We start from the raw sequence: 23,202 nt of genomic DNA, 5'->3' as shown, positions 1-23,202 counted from the left end.
AATGTGCTCATCACAGTGAGCACATCCGGCCTGTAGGTTGAAGTACAGCAATATTTAGCAAAATGTAACTGATTTCAAATAAGTAACTCTAATCAGACTGCTCATCTGAACAGTTCTACAACCTCAAGTGTGCAGGATGAGGTCTGCAGCTCACTTTTAGACATTTATTTAGAGTGCAATCTATTTCCAAAAAAAATCTCAGTAATGTTTGTGCACTTTATTGTTACAAAAAAGTAGTGTCATGCACCAACAGACGGCTTACTCTTTTCCTGCACAACACTTGGCATCTTTAATCAATGTATACATAAATGAAAAGAAAAAAAGCAGATTATCATATTGTCCTTTGTAGCTCTCTTTCAAAATCTCCTGATGATAGTCCACAAGGAAATAATAAATAGCTTCTATTGTGGAAAGGTATGTATCTGGTTTTCCCTTCTGATGACGCCAAAAGCAAGTTTTCCTTGTCTTCAACTCAATTTGCAGTAAGCCTGTCAAGGAAAAAAGAGCTTAGGTTAGATGATGTGGATTGGTGGCCAGAACGTCAAACAAGACTTTAGTTTTGTTTTCTGACTTTGCTTGCTAGCCTGCTCAGTGCCTGCATTAACAAAAATTTCCTCTTCCTGTACCTCCCTTTTTCATCTGTAAAACCAAGGCAACAATTTTATCCTCTTTTTTGGACCACTTTGGAATTTGATGAAGTGCTGTAAGTCCTAGGTTACAATCTTCATATCTGCAGCTAATTACAGGTTACCCTTTCACTCAAACAGCCACACAGCCCTCAGTAAACTGCAGAGCTGCTTCACATGGCAAGAGTGAATGAAACCCACACCTACCACGACTCATCAGTCTTCATAAAATTATTATTGCATCTTTTGCAAAGTTAATACTTTTCAAGTGTAAAACAGAATCCCTCAGACTGTTAGTGTTGCTGAAATGAGGACTATTTACAAGAGCCAGGAGCATTTCTTTTATGCTTGTTAAATAACTGAAATCTCACTGAAATTCCTCAGGAGTGTGACAGCATCTCGTGATTAACTTTATTAGATACTAAAAGCATTCCTACTTAAGATGAAAGAGGGAACTTGGTTTCTGAAAATCTTTAATCAACTTAAGTCTCTGTAACTATTCTATTACTCAGATGAATTTTGAACATGTATCTTGGTTTTTAAGTTTCCTAAGATGCACAAACTATTCAAAACTGAAACCACTTTAATGTGTTATCACTTTGTAAACAAGATGGGCAACTGGATAATGAAGGACAGGGTACACACCTGTCAACAATATCAGAAGCAGATTGTCAAGTTCTCTTTTTCCATCACAATCTGATACTCTGTCTCATGGGACAGTTTAGTACAGGTAACAGTACAAAAACCAATATGGTCTAAGAATTGCTTCGAAGTTATGGACAGACAAGTTTCAGTGAGGTCAAAATTCAGGCTAGAGCCCAGCACTTGCAATTCTACACTTTTAAACTAGAAACTGTGTTTAATTCTTTTCAGTGTAATAGCAACAGGGATTTAGTTGTTTGCTTTGCAGCTAGTAATGTATGGTATTCTGCATTGTAGAAGAAATCTCAATTATAGCATTAAAAAAAAAAAACAACAAACTTGGACAGGAGAGTCTGTCCCTGAATTTAAATGTTATTATTGGCATTTCAGAATCAAAATGTCAAAATAGCATAGTCTAATTATTACCTCTAATAATCCTACACCTGTGAAACTTAAAATAGCACTAGGAAACTGCATTAAGCTTGTTGCCCTCAAAAATTTTCCACACTTGAATTCTCAGCCCTAACCAAAGTGAAAACTTCATCAAACCCAGCAGTGCTTCCAGCCTAAAAGCAGTGAAGTAAATCTCAGGGATGATTCCTTCAACATAAACTCCCATGTAGTTGTGGTTTAAGTACAAACAAAAGGTCACTGAAGGCAAGACCACGGACACCACTGAGCTTACCACAAGTGCAGTATCTGTTACTTTCAAACAAAAGATTTTAGGACCTTTCATTAAAAAAAACAACCAGAGGGGGTTAAGGATAAAAGTTTACTGAGCATGTAGTGTATCTGTATAGAGGCAAGGGCAATGTTTGCTTACAAATAGGCACCATTCATATGAAACTCCACAATACCAGTGTATAAGCTAATAAAATATTTGGCTAATACGAAGCAGTTCAAACTTACAGGAAAAAAACCCCAAGCAACCAGTTTCTTTAAAAATCATGGTGATATTGCCAAAAGCTCCATCGCTCATGTGAGAAAGTCATCATTAACATTAGATTTAACTGTTTTCTGATCTAGAGATCACTTTTAATGAAGTAATCAATCCTAGATATTACCAACTCTCATATATTTCTTGTATTTAACTGATTTAGTTTTGTTTTCTAAAGATGTATTAAGCACTTTTCCAAGATATAGAAGTATTTTTTGTCCAAGTTCTCTCAGCTTATTTTAAGATTGATGTACTCATTTGCTTTCTCGTGCAGCACAATTTACTAGATTTACTGTCTATATAAATATAGGCTTACAAAACACAAGGCTTTTCTTTACATTTTCTTGGCTTCGTTAATGTTTTCATTCAGTATTTCTTGTAACTTACTCTAAATAAGTATGGCAATTACTTTTTATTTGGAATTATGAACACTCCTTTTTGAACTTTAGCTTATGACGAATATTTTGTTGGATGATGACTTCATTTGCAATTGAACTGAAAAATGAAAACAGTTTTTTATTTTTCATGTATGTACAACATAAAAATGTCATCAGTTAATGCCTAAGGAAACTCTGCCCCATTCATCTTGGAAGTGAAAACTTCAATCTCTAAAAGGGGTATTAATGCAATTTATATTCTTTATGACAAGTACTAAGGAAAGCAATGCTTGCACGGGCTGTGCACATTGTTACACCCAATGTAAAATTCTCCCATACTAGAAACTGACTTACATGACACTATTAAACCTCACAGCAATCCTGAAAGGTGCTCAGGAACCCAGAGAGCTGCAAAACAGCTGGAATGGAGATGTTTTAGAAAGGAGAGAGTAATTCACCAAATCAGCATTGTCATGGGGAAATGGGAAACCATTCAAGAGCTCGAAAGTAACACCAACCAGGACTTTTTGACTAATATATGCATCGGCTTCCATGGAAATTTTCAGTTGCCCTGGCTGCCTGTTACTTTCCTTGAATTCATCCTCTTACGTTTCAAATGCCTTATATGAACTTGCAACATGTAATTCCCCTAATCTTTACAGTAATACTTCAATGTAGCTGATAGAGTATGTTTTGTGTTAAACTAAATACTTGTAATAGGATTTTAATTAACTAATACATCATACTAACATGAGGGATTCTTTAATAAACTGACTAGACAGCAAGGCAACATTCATCATCTATGTAAGAAAGTCTGTGAAATTCCTTGTAGGACCAGCGCAAAGCAGTAGTAGTTTATGTGTATGTATATATATGTTGCATATAAACTTGACAACCTGCCTCCCAGCTAAGTGCACTTTTTGTATTAATGAAAGTATTTTCAAACTCCTATTCATCTCAAAGGAAATGGAATGCTATTGCTAAATTGTTTTGTCTTTTGTGGTTTTAATTAGAATGCTTAAATGTAAACTTCTTGTAAAGGACCTAAGACAAAAACTTTTTGCAGAATTACAGTTTCTGCTCTCAGAGTTGGAAGGGTGTCGAGGGCAAGCAGCCATTCCCTTTTTGTTTGGAGTAGTGAGATCATGGAAATATCTATTAGCAACTTCAGGAGAAAGAGAACCCAAGCAAGGACAACCCTGTGCTGAACATCCTAAATCCCTAATTTACCTTCCTGGGGCCTGTCTGCCACCAACATGTACACAAATGGTCCTGTGGGTCTCTGGAAAACAGGCAGCCACCTGCAAAGGAAATCTTCCTGACTTCCTTCAGAGCTACTGTTCTAATGTCTAACATGACAGCTCCCATTCTCTGAGACTGAAGAAATTTGCTTCAACAGAGAAGTGAGACAAATAAATGTAAATGCTTTTTCAGTACTAGGATTATCATTTTGCAAAATAAATGATATGACATGAAAAGTAATGGTATCTTTGGCTCAGAAGTCTTCTATAGCCCTGGAACAGGCTGCTGAATCCTTCATATATATTCATATTCAGATATAGGGGTACTCAGGTCTGTTATAGACAGACGGTCCCTTAATAATTTCTGCAGCAGTAACATCTCAGTATCAACTTGTATTTTTTTTTACCTTGAAGTCGTTCATCAGTTATTATCTTGTTAGTTTGATTCCAGGTACTGTCAATAAATATTATTTTCTTCAGTCTAGTGCCTTCACTCCTGCTGTTTGAGATGCCTTCATTGGGATTTTTTTCTTCTTCAGGTTCTATTTTTGCTTGTTTAAGAACTGGCTCTCTGGAACAGTCATCGTCACTAGCACAGACACCTTTCTTTGTGTACTTTTGGAGATGGAAAGCAATATCTTTTACTGAAACTGAATTGGGGCCAGGAAATATAAGTGCAATCTGAATGAAGAAAACAGAGATCTGAATGTCAATAAAATCTAATAAAACAGGAATTATTGTATTAAAGAACAGAAATTTTCTACCCTGTCTATAAATATTTCAGTCAGGACAAGATGAAATAGTGTCTCTTAAAAATATTCTGTTGTCTTATATAGTGTTAATCCATGTTAAAAACATGTTAATGAATTGAGATCCTTAACAGAGATTTTTTATTAATGTTACTTCCAGGCCTCTAACTCTAACACTTCTGTATAAAAAGATTTTTCCAGTCAAGACAATGGTGTCAGCCCTGAGGAAGCTCAAATATCACTTGTCACTGCAGTATATGGGGCAGGAGGGCCAAAAAGAATAACTTGCCATTTAAATGAACATGTACATCCAAGTTCATGACTCACTTTTTTTATGCTCTATGCTATAACAGACAAGAATTGCATTTTAGTTGTTTTCCTCTATCACAGTGAATATTAAAAAATTTAAGGAGGTTTAAATACTGCAGCTGCTAAATATGAGCACAGCATTCAACTGCTGTTTAACTTTCTCCAAGTAGAATATTTTAATTTTTAGGCAACATTTCTTCAGGTACACAGCAAATCTAATTCTCCATTATATGAGGTGATGAACATACAAAATTCAAGGTGGTTAAATAGTGCTGCAGTCTTTCTCAGCTTTGGAGAAAAGGTTCCAGTCCAGACCTCTGTGTTTGCGGAGCTTTGAGAGAGCACAGGATGGACTGCACTAATGGAACAGTGGTTTCCTCCCAGCAGGGCACTACCACTGCAGGAGGAAGCTGCACCTCCCCAGCATAAAGCCTGGCTATCTCTAGAGAATCTCTTACTTCGTGTCTCTTCTCTTCATATTCTGGAATGCAAGGGTATTTATAAATGGTAACATCATCAGGTGCCAGGAGCTTAGCATGCACAGCCGTGCTTTTGCCGTCGGTTTCATTTGGGTGTTTGATAATGTCAATCTTCAAAGGTAACTAGAGTAAAAGAAGACAAAGGCACTATTTAGCATCATATTCACAAACATCTGTACAGAAACTTATTAAAAATTCATGAGAAATTCCTATGGGTGTGTAATTAAAACATCTGATAATTTTTGACTGGTTTAGAACTAAACTAGAGGCAAGTTAAAAGAAGTACCTTTTACATTCAGTTTATGCAAATACCTAAGTAAGCAATGATGCGCTTTGGAATGCTGCCAGAAGTAGTGTGGTAAAATCTCCAGAAATAGAATCAATAAGGTAAGTTAGATGTGGTCTTGAGCAATGTAATGGTTCTAAATATGAATATCTATCTCTATTAGGCATTCACCCAACTGTGAAAAGGGCTATTTCAATGAAAATACACCTAAGTTTACTAGGTAAAATTTTCAAAGTATTTCTAAAGTCTTTTTATGATGGTTTCAAACTCCAGTGTCTTTAAAATGGATCTTATCTCCTAACTGATTTTGCCAAATGTCTCGGCCCTCTCTGACAGCTTCCCCAAGTATCTTAGCTGAAAGGCATTACACTATTTATATTTTAAGAGCAGTTATCTGAATTATAGAACCATGACATATAGGAATGTCTTTTAGGTCACATTTTATGTAAAATTCACTCTTGGTTATGGACAAAGTTTTTGTTCACATTATAATGTGTTCTGGCCAGAGTTATTAGAAACTGACGAATGCACAAGAGCACCATAAAGAAACTTTCAACAACTAAGTGAAAACACAGTTGCATGAGAAGCTGAGTGACTTCAGCCTATATTCTCATCTAGGAGATACATAAATGTTTATGTGAGGATTGGAACATTTTCAGTGTTTGTACATGTAATTCCTCAAGTAAGAACAGTAATTTTATCTAACTGGAGTTTATTCATACTTATAGCTGTGTTCAAGTTGAATGTCTGTCAGAAAAGAAATGGCTGCAGACTATTCTGTCCACAGTAACTAAAACCTAAAAGATATTATAAAAAATCATTAAGAAATATTAACCTTCACAGTTGGAATTTCTTTGGTAGGGACAGTTTCAACAGGAACAAAGCATGTATAACAATAAAACATCCTTGAACTATTGCATCGGGGGCATTTTGATCTCCCACTCTTTTTTGCCTTTTCCAGTACTTCCTGGGATGCTAACTGTAATTGTTGAAGTGGATTATCTTCAACGGATGATGGAGTCTGCCGTAGGCTTTCCAAACACTCAGGATTTCTTTTTGCTCCTTGAGCGTTTTCTTCATTTAAAAGTGTAGATGAATTTAAAGACATGGTTTGCTGAAACAGACAAAATGTTAAATAAAAATCCAATTACTATGAACTTATCTACTGGAAATTATTCTGTATTATACCATTTAACAAAAACATCTCATCAAAGAAGATATTTCCTATAACAGAAAGAATAATAAAATCATCTGACTCAAGAGATTTCAGGAGCACATGAGATAAACAGCTGGAAAGAACCTGAGATCTGCGTCCTTAATGCACAGATGCACATTCATTATCCCACTCACTGGACTCCTGCAGAAGTCTATTATTTCTCTTTTAAGATCTGTGCCTAAAAGTTTATAAAAACACAGGTAAGCAGTGTTTACCTGGATGAGCAATCCCATTAGTCTCCAGCATGATACAAGAAATTATATGCCTACAGGACAGAAATTTGTAAGACAAAAGTTAATTGTGCTAATTTAGATCACTATCCTAAAATTTATTGTGTGTGGGCCAACCAAATAACCTGAATGAAATCCTGCTTGGTTAGAACTTTGTGAAATAGAAGAAATTTTCCAGGAGAAGAGTTTGAGGCTGAAAAGAAACAGCTAGAAGAACCCTTTGGTGCCTCATGTACCAGATAGTAAGTCCTAACCCAGTCTAGACTTTTGCAAGTTTGTGTTTATTTAGTACCACTGATGGATTTTTTTCAGGCTTTTTTTGAGGACAGCTGTTGTCTCACCCTCTGCAGCTGGCACAGAATTTTCAGCATGTACTGTGAGTAAGGCATGAGAAATATGACCGTGTGCCCACCCCAGGGCAGACAGAATTAGTGCTGCTGTGCTGTGACAGCCCCTTCTGACTGATCACTTGGGGTGCTCTCTCATCCTCAGAGCAGCCCAGGATGGAGGCAGGAGCCTGCACAGCCTGCAGTAGTTACAAACTGCCTTTGGCCCTTTGTGCTGCATCACTCGCAATGAAAGAAGTTATTCTCAGTATTTACTTTCAGCTAATTTAGGTTTACTTTTCCATGTCAAGGATCACACTTATGAAATGATGTAGCAAAATCATGTTTAACAAAAACAAACAGTTAGTCCTGAAATGTAATCCAAAATTAAGTGATTAAATAAATTCAAGTGTAATATAATTGGAAAGTAACAAAACCAGAAAACTCAGCTGGGTTTCCAACACAAAATTAAAATCAATCCCAGAACAAAACTGTTATTTTCTGGTAAAATTAAATACTCATGCATGTTATGATACCTTCTCCTCCCCCTCTGCAAAGGTCTAACTTTTGAAAGGTCAGGGATGTCCACTCAAACACAAAATCTAAAACGCATACGAATTTTCTAGTGCAATTCGTTTTCAAGTTTCTCTGAGATAAAGCAAGTATACTTTACATCTCCGAGTAACCTGTGCTATTATCAAGTTTCCTCAAGAAGCAGAGAGCGAGAGGCCCTGGAATTGGACATGCATTCCCAGCCTGCAAACTGATTCTTTTCAGTGTAATGTCTTACACTCCGTGGCGCTCAACGGTGACACCCCGAAGCGCTTTTGTTATCGATACTGACAGGGGATACACTGTGGCCCCAAAGTAACAGCGGTGCCCAGGCTGCAGCACTATCCATTCAGTACAGTACACTTCAGAAAATGACAGACTACAATGCTAAGACCCAACTCTCTCATCTCAGACACATATTTTTAAGACTAACTAAAAACTCCATCTGCACCTCATCTCCAAACCCCTGGTAAATCCGTGCCGGTGGAGGGTACCCTACACACTCGAGCTGCATTTCTAGGACAACTCAGAACGCGGGCCGGTCCCCTCGGGGGTTTGTGTAAAGCTCCTGGGACGGCACAACCTCCCTCTGTGAGCTGCTGGCTGCCATCAGCCCGGCGGGCTGAGCGCGGCCGGGCCCGGAGCTCCTGCGGGCGGGGACAGCCCGGGGCCGCTGCCTCTGCCGGCGGGAAAACAGCGCGGTTCTGCCGCTGGGGCGTGTGTGAAAGCCCGTCCCGCCGCCTCTGCCAGCGGGGTAACATCGCGGTTCTGCCGCTCGGGGTGTGTGAACGCCCGTCCCGCCGCCGCAGCGGCACCGAGGCCCCTGTGGGCGCAAAGCCGCTTCCTACCGCAGGCCGCCCAGCCCGCCCCGCGCACAGCGCGGCCCCTCGGCGCTGCCTCCCCTCTCCTGCCGCCACCGCCGCGCTGGGGCGGGAGCTCCTGGGCCGCTCCCGGCCCGGCCCCGGGCCCCCCGCGCCGCCCGCTCCTCACCCGCCGCCCGGCGCGGCCCCGGCAGGCCCCGGAACCAAAGTGCCGGGCTCGGCCGCCGCGGGGAGGCGGGAACGGAAGCGGCCCGGGGCCGAGCGCGGGTCCCGCCGGCGCCTCTGCCTGAGGGGTTTGTGTTTGTCTGATGGCCCGCACGAGCTGTTCTGTGTTTAGTGGCACAAAAACCTGGCCAGAAACCACTTCCAGCTACCTGGGCAGGGGGAGAATCCCTCCGTTCCCAGCTGGGCCCTCGCCAGGTGTTTCCTGCCCTGTGTCCCGCACCCAGCGCTGCCCCCTCCGTGAGGCGGCGCCGCTGGAAACCGCTGGGCTGTGAGGCCGCGGCTTTGGCTCCCGTGAGAACTACAGGAAAGATAGATCCGATTATATATATATATATTTTTTACCTTGTATTTTTCCCCCACCCAGTAGTATCCTTAGAGCATATTTATTGCCTGGAAGAATAGTTCTGCTCCATTCCTCTCTTGTTTTGCGTCTCTCTCTCTCAAGGGAACACGGGATCTCCTCTCTGGGGTTCCTTGACCTGGTTGAGGATGCTGCTCCATTATGGCATTTACCAAATATTCAGCCTTTAGGGTGAACTTCGGCTAATCTGCAACCTTCATAGAGCTTCCAGCTCGTAAACAAAATACTGAATACATTAGAAGAGTGGCAGATCTGTCACTTTTTTCTTTAGTGTGCATTTTAGAAGTGCACGAATAATAATAGTATAACATTGTGGAGGTAGTGAGAAGGAAATGGAAGTTCTGTCTTTGTGATTAAATGCCTTTATGTATCTTTCACATATTCACTATGTGTCTTAACAGCTAAGGATGTGTAGTAGTATTTTATATATTTGAAGAACCTACAGTGAACATGCTCTCAGTTTTAGTTGTCTAAATGTGCTAATATATGTTACCTTCGAGGTTTTTTAAAGGCATTTGGGTGAGAGCAATTCTTAATGTCTGTCAGCAGAAAATACAAAAGCCTCCTTTTATTTTTGAACAATTATTAGGGTCTCAAGACTTGGTGAGTCCAATTGGCTGTTGTTGTAACTCCCCATGTGCATGGAGAAGTGAACATGTAGGAGTCAGGTCCTGAGCAAAACCCTATGAATGTAAATACTGAGAATTGAGTTTGAGTGTAGATTGTATTTCCAAGAGCCTTGGGCACTGCAAAAGAGCTTTGTGGAAATGGCAGACCTTGAAGAGAGCAGCCTCTCTGCCGTTGAGTTTCGTTTTTCTCAAAGCTGTACCATGGAGGACAAGGCCTGTCTGCTGTACAGCAAATTTCTGTGGTTGGAACGTGCTGGAGTGACCATACTGAATAAAGCTTTGTTTGAAAGATTTGGCCAGGCCATGCCATTACTAATATAAGAGAAAGTCCTGAGCCCTGAGGCAGAAGGTTCTGGTGAGGATGAAAGGGGGAATAAATAGTTGGTTCTGATTTTACCTTTCTCTCTTTTCTTACACTAGTGAGACTGCTGGGGAAGTCTTTGACCATATATGCCTTTCTGGTTTGTTGAAGAATTCAGTATAGTGCGGTTACCAGTGATTTGTCAGAGTGACAGTCTTTTTGGAAGAAGCAGGACATTCCTTTTGACCTGCCTACATTATTTGCAAGTATTGATTCACTCAAATCTTTTAAACCAGAAAATTTGCTCTTTTGAGCTTTGAACCAGAACTTTCCCCCCCACTGGAACGAAGAAACAAAAAATGTTTGAAAAGATGTGGAACATTTCATTATCAAATTTAATTATTTAAAATTATTTATCTAGGAGGAGGAACCTGACATAAAAATGGAAACACTTTAATTCAGGATAATATCAAAACAAAGTATTGAATAATTTACATTTTTAATTGGTTTTACTTAACCATTTTACTCTGAAATCAGAGCATCACAGAATGAGCATGTGTGTATTAATGGTTTCAGTGCAGTCAATAACATTTCACTGATTTACCTTTTTAAAGAAATAATTTGTCTTCCTGTCCTGCTATTAAAATAGAGCATGTGAATGTTCTTCAGCAATACCAGAGTGCTTAAAACCACACTGATTACTCTGTTTTAATGCTTACTAAGTAATTTCAGGAAAGTGATCAATTCGATGATCAAGTTCAAACAACTACCTTTTCTTCCAACAATTTGCTCAAATATTTAAGCTGCTAGTTTAAATTCTTTGCTAGATCAAGGAGCAGTTTCCTCCTGTGCTTCCAAGGCTGTTCTCAACAGATGGAAGGCATTACTGGCCTTTCCGAGAACTTAAATTGCACATGATTTTATTTGTCTCTTTAGAAACATAATGACCCTTTTTTCCTGAGTTATCTCCTTCTCTAACTAAAAAGTTATAGTCTTTTTAATTACTCTGTGTCTGCTGTGATGGGCCTCCCTGGTCTATTTCTGTTTTTCTGGCTCTTTGAGATGATGTAATCCTCTCTGAATGCAGTACATGAGAGAGGAGGAAAGCACAGACTGCATTGCAATGTTGCCAGAATTGGAGATTCTTAGATGTAAAAGGCATTTTTACTTGTATTGCAAATCTTTGTGCAAAATAAAGTTCACAAAATTACTTAATTTGATCTCTGCATTTGTATAATTTTTAGAAAAAGCTGTTTTTAAAATGATTGCAGAAGGAATGGCTGAGTTGTATCTCTCTTGATGAGCTTTACTTTTTGGTGGGTAAGTTACAAAAAGACTGTTCCTTTAGTGTTCTATGTAAATATCTGTATGGACATCAGGCCACTCTCATACTTGGAGAAGAGAATAAACACATGGCACTGAAGCACAGAAAGGAGCTCAGAAAGTGTTCTCAGGCCAGTGTGGCCCAGTGTATCAGAGGAACATCTCACTGCCCTTGAGCAGAGCACCCCACAGTATTGGCCAGTTAAGTGTTTACAGCTTTCCCTTGGTCTGTGAGTGTGAAGTGTCAAGTTTATAATTTGAAAAAGCCTAATAAACTAAAGTCCCAGTTCTGCCTGGGTTTTAGGAACATTTTGTTTAGGCCTAAACAAAGTGCAGGCAAAAGTCTATGCAGGCACGTTCTCCCCACAGATCGTGGTGTTAGTAAAGGAAAGATGAGCCTAAAATGGTAATTTTTAAGCCTTGTAATCCTTCCAGTGATGGAGGGGACCTGTACAATGTGTTAAGGTTTGTGTGTAGACACATTTAGGTGTAGATCCAGATATATGTAAGGTCTTTGCCTGCTTGGAGTTTTTAATCAATAAAATCATCAATCCAGCCTCAATTTCTTGCTAAGCCTGGCTAATTTTTTAAGACATTGTTACTGAGCAAATTACTGCAGAAGAAGCTCTGACTCAGGCAAGTGAGGTATGGAAAGCAAAGGAGTACTAAATATTTATAATTTTTTATGGATAAGACAAGAAAGATCAAAATTTCTTTTTTTCCCCCTTGGATACAGAAATGGAATTACACCTTTCTCAGTATGTTTCTTAGGGGGTAGAAAAACCCAGCTTGAAAAACTACTTTGGTTTTTTTTATATGTCTAAGAGGAACTTGTAGTCACCTTAAGTATCCTTGTAGTCACCTAAAGTATCAGCTTTAGACCTTTGTTCTTTATCTGAAATACATTCACAGTTCATAGTGTGAATTGTCTGAAAATACTGTTTATTTCATTGTGTGAAATAGAATTAATTATAAATAAGTACAAATTTTTCAGGTTCCCAAATACATTGCTGAGGAGTCAATGGGTAGAATTGTACAGGTGACTTTCTTTAGCTTGTATGTAAAAAAGTACACAGCATTCTGTCTTATGGATATGGTTTGACTTGGAAATCAAAAAAATATCTCTGACAGCAAACTAAGTCAGTCAGTTTTTCTTAGATTACATTAATTTAGATATATTGGGTAATGGAATTTCCAAATACTGTGTAAATATGCTGACTGATTCACCATAAAAAAGTAAATTTTGGGGTTTTTTTACTCAACTTCATGGGTATTAGTTATGGCTTTAAATACTTTAGAAAAGGCAAGTAAGTCACAGTCTTTTCCCGTGATTTCAGGATTTTAAATAACAGTTGAAAAAACAAGGCTGATTTTGGGCTGTGTCTGTGCTGCCTTTGTGATCTGCTTCAGGCAGTTCTGCTGTTCCTGAGCAGGTTGGTGACTGCCAGGTCAGGGTAACTCTCTCCTTGGGAAGGTCGGTTGAAAGGCCAAGGTTCAACATTGTTTTATAATTTCAGCTTTAATTGGAAATGTGTAAGCTTTAATTAATATTTGTCTTTAACATGTAAATGCTTGATATAATAAAAACAGACTAGATAAATATACCCACTTAGAGTATAAATTAAACCATAAGTAATATATTTTACAACCAAATTTGAATTCTAACTATAAAAATATATTTTACATTTCCTAATTAGCTATCAAAATTTACTTCCTTTGTGCTGTAGGATCAGTAACATTATATTGGTACAGAAATATATATTAAGAAGAACAGATTCCCAATATTCACCAGATCATTATCACCAACATAAACCAATCTCTCTGAAATTCTGACTTTTGACCTTTTTTCCATATTAAGTTGCTGTTATTCATAAAATTATTTTATTATTTTTTTGCAAATTAACCTATCATCAAATAGTATTGCACTGATTGAATTTTGCAATCTGTGTTGAAATAGTTTCTAACTGATAAGCCTTAAGAATATTGTAAATATTGTGATTGAATTTTGACTGCTTCACATTTATAAATGTAGGAAACCTAATTCCTGTCATTTGTCCAAGTCCAAATACTGTCAAGCTGATAAAAACAAGTTGTGCAGAGTGAAAGGTAGATTTAAAATTCAGGTGGCTGAGCAGCCGCGATAAACTCTGTGTCTGAACACTGAACTGATAGCTCTTGCCACAAAACATGTGTGGGCAAATGCAGCATTTTTGAGGAAAAGTGTTAAAAACACACCCAGAAAAGCATGCTGCTTGAGGTTGACAATGTACAGAAGTAATTACTAGTCCTACAAATTTTAATTGTCTTTTTTTTTCCCCAATAAAACCTGATGTCTTGGCACCCAAAGAATGGCTGTACATCTTACTATTGCACTGGGTAAAAATCTTACATGAGTTTATAATCTACAGCTATTCCTGTTAGAGACATTTGTAATACACTGACAGAAGCTGATAATGCTTTCTGAAATGCCTCCTTTGGTGGACTGATTTTTTTTGTTTGTTTATTTGTGCTTAACGATGTGCAAATATACCCAGATAAGCAAGATGCAAGGGATATGGAAATCCTATTAGCACTTCTTCACACAGTTTTGGCACAGCTTAGGATCAGTGCTGGCCTTGTAGAATGTGTTAGTCCAGTGCCTTCATCTACTTTTTAATTGTGGTTATTCACAATAAATAAATGTTCTTGCATATTTTTAAATTATGTTATAAATTTAATACAGCAAGTATGACTGGATGCCTTACTAATTTTGTGTCTAAGAAAAAAAATTCATGGTTCAAACTTTAGATGTTTAGACTTTTAGACCTAGGTTTACTGAAAATTGGAAAAAAAAATCAGTAACAGGCTGAGAGAGTTGCAGGTATCTGGCAAGTGCAGATCAGTCCCTGTATTTTGACAGCCTAGTGTTGAGATACTCAAAGAAGCTGCTTTTGTTCCTCTCAGTAAAAGCTGAACATTCCCCCTGCAAGTTTTTCCCTTCAGTATTTCTGCAAGCTGAAAGAAGCTCTTATATACTTGCAGATCGTGTTTCAAATTAAAATCCTTGTGCTTTTTACCTTTATCTCGTTATGATTTGCTTTGTGGTTTTAGGAGTTTTTAAATCCCTGCATTCAGTGTACTGAATATTTTTTTCATTGTTTTGATAGAAAATTGTTCCCAAAGTCTGGAGAAGTCTGTTTCTCTCAAAATAATCTATTGCAGTGCCTCAGGATTCTTTGTGGTCGTGGTTTCTCCAGAAGTTTAACATATAAATTAATTCTAAGTGTTCTTAGAGGTATTATTATCAAACAAATAGTCTGCATATTCCACTAGTACGAAAATGAGAGTGTTTTACTCATGCAGCTCAACTGCATCAGCTGTGGGTCCAAGATTAACTTTTTATGTAACTTTAAGGAGCTGTAGTTGAACCTATGAAGAATTTAGTTAGCAGGTTTGTATCATGAAGCTTAAAATAAACTTCTAGATTAAATTGACTGTTCATTTTACTTTGCTTACTTTATGTAATGGTGCTAAAATTTATAAAACGTATGAGTTTGGAATATTTAGGTTAAGAGCATAAATCAAAAGTGTATGAGTTCTGTTACCTCAGGTGATCACTATGTTCTTTATTAGGAAGAGGAGGAAAATATTCCTATGCCAGGAGGCTGTGATTGTGTACACTGGCTTTGGTTGAGTGCATCACTTAGATTCCATCTTAATTGTTGGCTGATAAACTTAACATATGCCTCAGATAGTGTGTATCTGTCAGTGCCATTCTGAATCAGGAACTCCTTCAATATACTCCAAACCAATTAAACACTTAGAAGTTGTTAAAATGTTTAGAAGAACGCTGTGTTGGAGTAAAAGAGGGCACTAATTTAGGGATATGTGTTTCAGTGCTGTTCCTTTGTGTTGGCTGTGCCCCACCTCAGATAGCTGTGAGCTTTAACAATGTTGTGCATCACTATTCTGCATACAGCCATATCTGAATTTATGTAGATATCATTGCCCTGATTCCACCCCCTTCTGAAATCTAACCAAGAGCACTTGTTTGAAAGAATGGCAGATTTTGTGGCACATTTTCTTCCTGTTCCCAGGGATGCTCAAGATGCTTTTTCTCAGGTAAGACCTCCAGTAGCATTTTCAGTGATACATGGGTAGCTGCTGCATTTTGGCACATAAAAGTACTAACGTGGCACATAAGCCAATGTACCTGCATCCAGATTTGCAGCTTTTGGTTCCAGAAGACAGCTGGCAGCACATGCATGTACCTACCTGAGAGAGAGGACAACCAGAACTGGTGAGGAAGAGCTGGAAATTATCATGGACGGTCATTAAAGGGAATTTTTTTGGCCCATATAATGTGTGAATGGAAAAATTAAATTATTATATTAAATTATGTGATTTTTAAAAGCTTTTTTTCTCTAGCAAAAGTTTGTTGCAATTGCTGCAGTTCACTTGAATATTTTTACATTACTTAAAAACTTACAAAATGAAATCTCTAGACTTTTTAGATGTGGTGTTATTTTGTCAGGTATATCCTGATTGGTTATCACAAGTCATTATGTTGCTTTCTGGGAAGTATTTCCTGAATCTATTAAATATTTTGATGATGACTTTAAGGAAGGATTGGTAGACTTAATTTTTCAGTGGTATCAGGTTCTGGTAGTTTTTTTTAGTTTCCCTAAGGCATATTTTGTCCAGACTTCCAGCTGTGCATTTCAGTGAGAATCTATTGCCTTTATTATCTGTTGCCTTATATGTGTAATGCCATACATGTATATACATACATAGAAAATACAGTACTAGAAATACTGGTGTCAAAGCTGCCTTTTTCTGCTCAGTAATAATAATTATGATGATTTCTTAATACTGGCTGTAGGTATATAAATATGAATAAATATTTTAAAACAGTACCTTGGAAAGGAATTTGAATTAACTATCCTTGGTATTATTTCTCCTTAAGGAAAACAAAACTGGATCAAACATCTCAAAATGTTTTTTACAAAAGCAACCATTTGTGGGTGGCCTTAAAGGTATCTCTCTATAAAAAAGAGGCACTTTTTACAAATATTCTTATAGAATTCAGACTATACCTGTCCTAGAAATTTCTATTGGAAGTAGTATTATATTACCATTAAAGGAAGTAGTATTATATTACCATTAAATATCTGCATGTTTTGACAGTAAAAGTTTATGATTTTTAGATTGCATATGTCATTTGATATCCATTCCAAAACTTAGATTTAGAGCAGATTTCTATCTTTAGTGCTCACTTATTTAGATTTCATGACAATGTGGATTTCATTATCTTGTATATTGAAACTGATTGACAAATGCAATAGAAATATGTTTTTGAAGTAGATGTAAAATACAGAAATATTTTCTCAAAACCTTTATCTGTGTCAGTCACTGTTTGTTGGGCAGAATTTTCTTTTTAGTTACAGACAGAGAAAATTGTATGTAGAAAAAGATCACCCTGAAAAATTTAATTTAGAGAAGGTTTATATACATCAAAGTTATACATGCTCCAAACTCCTAAAGGGCCTTTAACTTGGAAGAGCTGGATAAGCCCACAGCGTTCTCTGTAATGTGTAACCACTATAAACAGATAATGGATGGATTTAAGTGAAATTTAGTCGGACCAGAAAAAATCCCAGAACTCGAGGAGACCACTGCTATGGCACAGATTCTGTGTCTGCATGAAACTTACGGTGTGGGAGCTGTGTGAAATTGTAGTGGAATGAAGACTGAAAACCACGGAATAAAGTAAATTAAGTATTGCTGCAAGAGCAATTCGCAACCTCAACAAAACATATGCAAATGTATTAAATTACCAGAACTGGAACAAACACAAAGTAAGGGTATTCACCCATGTGCAAACCAAGTAGAAGCAGAAGGGAGATAACAAAAACTGTTCTGGTCGACTTTAAGTATATGAATATAATTATTTCACTTAACAGGCTTGGATCTCATGCCTAAAGTTCACAGTGGCATAAAAAAAATTTGCACGTTGGAGACAGGAAATAAAGCAATTTTAATTTCATTTGGGAATATTCATAGGGGAACTTTCAAAATTCACATAAACATTTTTCTAAATTAATTTTTTTTTTAATTTTAGGTCTAAAACCAAGGAAATGTCTGTGGAAGAAGTGGATTCTGAAAAACCTTAAGGCTGCCACAGTAAATCATGCTAGTAAAGACGCTACTGCTAAAACACAAGCTGGTGCATCTGCCAGTTCTGCAGCAGCCAGTCTGTAAATATCTTAAACACATAATGTATGTGACTATAGATTTTGGGGTAAGACTTATGGTACACTGCAATATCTTAATTGTCAACATAAATTACTACTAATATTTTCAGTTTATTTTGCACAAAACAAAAATGTTAAAGCAATTCAAAATTAATTGTGAATTTTGATCACCTCTAAAACTATATTCTGCCAATATGTTGATAAGTCCATTTGATGAAGTTGTAAACAATATTACAAAGTATTTAAAGAAGTTGCTAATACTCCGTCTTGGTTCGATTTGTCGGTTTTCTTATACTACTGACAGTCACTCTTTTTTCTACTCCTTTCTCTGGTATCTGGATCCCATTTTCAGTATGTTTTGCAATGTAGCATCTTTTACTTCCTTGTCTTCAATGTCCCAATGGATCAGGCCTTGATTTTTATTCTTTCAGTCTTGCATTCTCTTCTTTCTCATGGCCACTATTTTAACTTCTTTTTTCTAACCTTCTTGTGCTGATGTTGCTTCTAACTTGCTCCCTTTCTAAATGTTTTCCAGAATTTTGTTCTTTCAGGATAGCCAGTTTCTTCTCTCTTCCCTCTTCCTGAAATTACTGTTTTCCTTCAAGCATCTACAGCCACAATTTTATGCAACCAATGTTCTCTTAATCCTTTTTGTCGGTCTGCACCAACCATAACCACAACTTTTCCTATCCTTGCCTTTTTCCTCCCTCATTTCTTTTGTTTTCATGGGCTCATGTGCTTTTACTGAATTTAGATCATTCCCCATTCATCAAGGTAGGAAAAGCTTATTTTTGTTGCAAAACAATTCAGAGAAAAATGTCTGAGCAAAAACTTGTAAGTTTGTATTCCTAGTCCCCAGCCCCTACTGTTTTCAATGATACCACTGTGATATGTTTTCTCTGCAATTAGGTTAAATGCTTAGGAAATGATAGAGGACTGTCCTTTGTGCCTGTTAACGTTAAGGAAAGGAGGTTTGGAACATGCTGTACTCAGAAATCCTGAATTAATGAGGTACTGCAGACATGCCAGAGGATGGGGAAGTGTTCTGTCATGTGCCATGATTTCCACAAAGCTTTCTCTTGTAATGTGGATGTAAAAGAGCTGTGTGAGGCTTTCTAAAGAGGAGAGTTCCTCTTGAGACCTAGCTGAAGGATTAAGTCTCTGCAAATGAATATAGCTTTATAGAATCTTTATAGATTGGCTATGCACAGCTGTGACTTAATAAAGTGAACTATCATACTGTCATTATGTATTGACTGTTAGATTTCCTGAAAATTTTTCCTTTTTTACTTTAGTGTTTCTTTATAAGTACAATTAATGTGGTTTCTTTAAAACTGAAAGTCTGTGTTGCTGTCGTCAAATTACAGTCTTGAAAGGAAATTCTTGTTTACAGAATCCATTTTTTGTGTGTTGCTCAGTTTGCAGTACAGTGTTTAGAAACAGAGATGTGTCTGTGTTTTTGAACACAGGAACATTTGGGATTTTTTTAAACGCAAAAATCTAAACCCAGTGGAGAGATTTTACCGATCTTTATAAAATTCAGTCCTTTCATTCCAGTATAATCATATTTCCTTTTAGAGCTTGGTACTTTAGTATATAGAAACAAGAATATAAAAACAAAAAGAAAGTGATTATTTGTGAAGCTGGTTCAATAAATCACCTCAGCTGTTGATTGGCACTTCTCACCTCAGGAAGCCTGTTTTAATGACAATAATTTTGAAGTCACTGCAGCTGTTATCTTGACTTTTTTTGCCAAAATAGAATTGTTTTTTCCTGTGATAAGAAAACAAAAGGGAGAAGCCTTACTGTTTTAGTCCTTCCAGCACTGATCTACCTTATTGCCTTAAGCTTTCAGGTGCTCAGAGTTTTGTTTAATAATCACTTGTTCTCTTTCAGGACCACTGAGAAGTTAGTTACTTGTTTCAGACCCACTTTTGTGCCTGGGTTTTGGTGAAATCAATAGGAATAGGGTGCATATGCAAGGTAGCTGAACTGTTAATGTAACTTATGCAACAATCGCGTGTCCATGGCTTTCAAATGTTCCCATTCCTCTAACAATCTTATCCCATTTTCCTGTACTGTGCAGTAACATCAGAGCTTGCTCTGTTTGCTGGGGTGAGCAGAGACACTGATCTGCCTGTGGCGCAGGGGTGTCCTGGTAGCAACAGAAGTCACTGGGAATGTGGGCACAGACAGCTGCAGCTCCTCTGCTGCCCTGCTGTAATTAATCAGATGATTTCATTAGCCAGGCAATTTGCGTGTTTGATGTTTTTAGGAATGTGTACCAGACTCAGACTTATTTCTCTTACTTATCAAATAGGACATTGAAAGGAGCTTGCTGAAAGTTATATAAGAAATCTGTAGCAGAGTGAGGTTTCAAAGCCAGTAGATGAACCCTTAAAACTCAGCAGTCACTAGCAGAGGACCGGATTCTTGTCCATCAAAACTGGTGCTGTCCAAGGTAATAGTGAATTGTGTTTATGTTTGGACAGCCAGTAGTAATTGTAAAGGGAATTGCTCCTGAATTATGATTAAAATTATATGTTATAGCATTATAAAAACATTACAGAAGACATTTCTAGGGATAATAAAGTTATTACTGGATTAGCTGGAAGAGAAGGGAAGTGGTTCTTTTGCTCTACTCAGTGCTGGTGACTCACCTGGAATACTGTGTTCAGTTCTGGGCTCTTAGTACAGGAGAGACACGGACATACTGGACAGAGTCCAGTGAAGGGGCACAGAGGTGGGTAGGGGCTTGTGCATCTCTGCCATGAGGAAGGATGGGCTGTTTAGCTTGGGGATGAGAAGGCTTAGGGGGAAACTTAGCAATGTATATGAATTCCTGAAGGCAGAGGTGCAAAGAGAACTGAGCCAGACTGACTTCTGTAGCACTAACCCTCATGTGACAGATCTGTACGTCTTCATTCTAATTCCTCTGCCTTTCTGGTTAGTGCTGAAGTAAAATAATTATTTTCATGGGAAAGTAATTTCATCTGAAGTGAGTAGTTTTGTTTTTCCTTCTGTAGTGGGTCAATCTTTCCAAGTGCCAGACCTCTAAATAAAAAGGTCTAAATTAAAGAGAAACAACCAGTCTTGGTAAGCTAGGATTGGCCTTCCAGGCAGAATTGAAGAAAATCTCCCTTTTTAGGCCTGGAATGTAAACAGTTATGGAATTTCAGTGTCTGGAATGCTTGAGATTTACAAGCTAGCTTTCCTGAGACAGGTATTGTGAAGTTATTTACAGAGCTCAAACTTAAAACTTAGTAGTTTTAATTCTATATTAAGCCCCTGCCTCCCAAATATTTAAAATTAAATTTTGTTATTTTATGAATTTCAATGTATGGTGTTAAAAATCTTTTTTAGAAACTTTGCTGGGGCAATATTTATAAAGTTAGTATGAATGTCACATTAAAAACCTTGTGCAACTCCAACTCTTTTAATATTTTTCCCATCTAGTTTCTGCTTTAAGGACAGTCCTAATCTTCAAAATTATCAGCATAGAGAATTTAGATTCTTTTCTTGCTAGTAAATTCCCCTTCTCCTCTATATTGAGTAAACGTGTGATTTAAATAACTGTTACCTTTTAAAACTCATCCAGTGATGTAAACAATTGTACTTCCTTTTTTTTTTTTTGTTATTAAATGTTAGTTTAAAAAAATATTATTTCTAAGTATAGATCTCACTTCTGGTAATGACTTTTCCTATTTTGTGGGAAGTCATCTAACCCATCACTTCCTTTTTGTACATGTTAAATGTTATGAAATCATTATGGTATTTGAAAAATTAGTAGTGAGGAGATGGATTTCGTAAGCTTATGAAATATTTAGACTACTCAGATACTGGTCACTGAGTGCAATGAAATAATGATGTTCTGATGTTCTCATTACTTTATTGATTTAATGTCAACTTACATCTTGCTTCAGCTTATTAAAAGAGAATATACATATTTTCTTCAAAAAGTAATTTAAAACACAGACAAGTGTATTTTAATAGTTAATCGATCAACCATTTAGTAATGTGATTATTACAGATGCTATGCAGAGCCGTGTTTTAAAGTACCTGCAACAGAACTAAAAGTGAGACTGTATTGTATCATATATATTTTAAAAGGTCATGGATATTGTCCAATTGTCATTTTTATTGTGTTATGGAATGTATTTACACCATTTTACAAGCTATGAGACAAATGTGTAAGTATCCCCCTAACAAGGAAAATGTGTTTTGTGTAACTGTTTGAAGGGATTGTTTCAAGAAAAATAACTTTCCCATGGAATCCTAGACTCATTAAAGTAGGAAGAATACTGCAAGTCTCTTGTCCAATCTCCAGCTCAAATCAGGGCCTACACTGCTTGTACTGGGCTTTGTCCAGTCAGATCTTAAAGCCCTCCCAGACTGGAGAGTCTGCAGTCTTCTCTGAGATTCCTCAGATGAGACTTGCTCATTTGTGTCCCAGAGTGTTTATCAGCAGTAATACAGAAGTAAATCAGTAAAACCTTTTTAATTACAGGCCCTGTGTAATGGAGCAGTTTCTGTGAGGCGTGAGTGGCTCTTGTAGGTGGCTGCTTTGACCACAGGAGTTGTATTTCCCTTCTGAACCCAGTCTGGACACACTGGTCAGTGGGAAACAAAGAAAAAAGCTCCAGGAAAGCCAACACCTCTGAAAGGAAAGCAAAGAAATTACACTTGAGGCTGGCTTTTATAACCCTCTTTGCTTGGGTTTTCTTGAACTTTTAGTATTATACAGGTTAGTAATGAGCCATTTCCAGACAGGTGTATCAGTTTCTTTATGTATAAACATATTTTTGTCCTACACAGTATATTGTATTTTGGTGTTAAGATTGCGTTAGATTGTGATGTAATTTATGTAAGAGACTTTTGTGATGATTTCTGACATATTTTTGAATTCCTGTTAAAATCTATTAGATTACTCTCATTATTCTTATCTTTTAATAGTTTGCTACTGGAGATCATCGCTGTAAATTTTCTGATTACTATTCTCTGGTTTTAGCACTACACTGATTTTTCTTTTTTTTTGAGTCAGTATTTGAGAATAGATTTTCTAAGGTAAAGGAATATTGAAAATTGCTCGGTTCTAAGGACATATGAGTGTGATACTGATGAGTTGCAGCATTTACAGTCAGGTGTCTTTCTAGGAACAATTCCCTCACAGAACACATTTCAGTTGTGACAGCTGTAAAACAAAGCAGTTTTGGCTTACCGGAAAATGGAGGTAACATAGTGATTCATTATATAAAGCCTTTAGCAGTAAGGGCTAAGTACAATTTGGATTCAGGATTTGTTCAACTAACATGCATTTCTATATTCTTGAATTACATAAT

The 23,202-nt window shown here is 37.3% G+C and overlaps 1 protein-coding gene and 1 long non-coding RNA gene across 5 annotated transcripts; one reads left to right on the top strand and one right to left on the bottom strand.

Annotated features, from left to right (window-relative positions):
* Positions 1–202: 202 nt before the first annotated feature.
* DTWD1 (DTW domain containing 1) lies at positions 203–9,015 on the bottom strand. 3 transcript variants are annotated; one of them, XM_083871302.1, is made up of 6 exons: positions 8,961–9,015; positions 7,078–7,127; positions 6,482–6,760; positions 5,340–5,483; positions 4,231–4,504; positions 203–488 (listed from the first exon to the last, which is right to left on the bottom strand). In XM_083871302.1, exons 2-6 carry the CDS (start codon positions 7,093–7,095, stop codon positions 259–261), a joined length of 945 nt encoding a protein of 314 aa, XP_083727428.1. In that variant the 5' UTR covers positions 7,096–7,127; positions 8,961–9,015; the 3' UTR covers positions 203–258. The 3 variants fall into 3 exon arrangements, with proteins under 3 accessions (XP_083727428.1, XP_083727429.1, XP_083727430.1); XM_083871304.1 differs by lacking the exon at positions 203–488 and adding an exon at positions 2,369–2,700; XM_083871303.1 differs by lacking the exon at positions 7,078–7,127 and having other exon boundaries at positions 8,961–9,005.
* A 1-nt stretch (position 9,016) lies between these two features.
* On the top strand, positions 9,017–19,008 carry LOC310914846. Of its 2 annotated transcripts, none has more exons than XR_014591107.1 (3): positions 9,017–9,084; positions 12,625–12,669; positions 17,731–19,008. It is a non-coding gene; the product is annotated as an uncharacterized lncRNA (long non-coding RNA). The 2 variants fall into 2 exon arrangements; XR_014591108.1 differs by lacking the exon at positions 9,017–9,084 and adding an exon at positions 11,551–11,627.
* Positions 19,009–23,202: the final 4,194 nt, after the last annotated feature.

Source organism: Zosterops lateralis (genome assembly GCF_965231275.1).
Source record: "Zosterops lateralis genome assembly, chromosome: 13".
NCBI classification, from domain to species: Eukaryota; Metazoa; Chordata; class Aves; order Passeriformes; family Zosteropidae; genus Zosterops; species Zosterops lateralis.
This window is presented reverse-complemented; position numbering and strand designations above follow the sequence as displayed.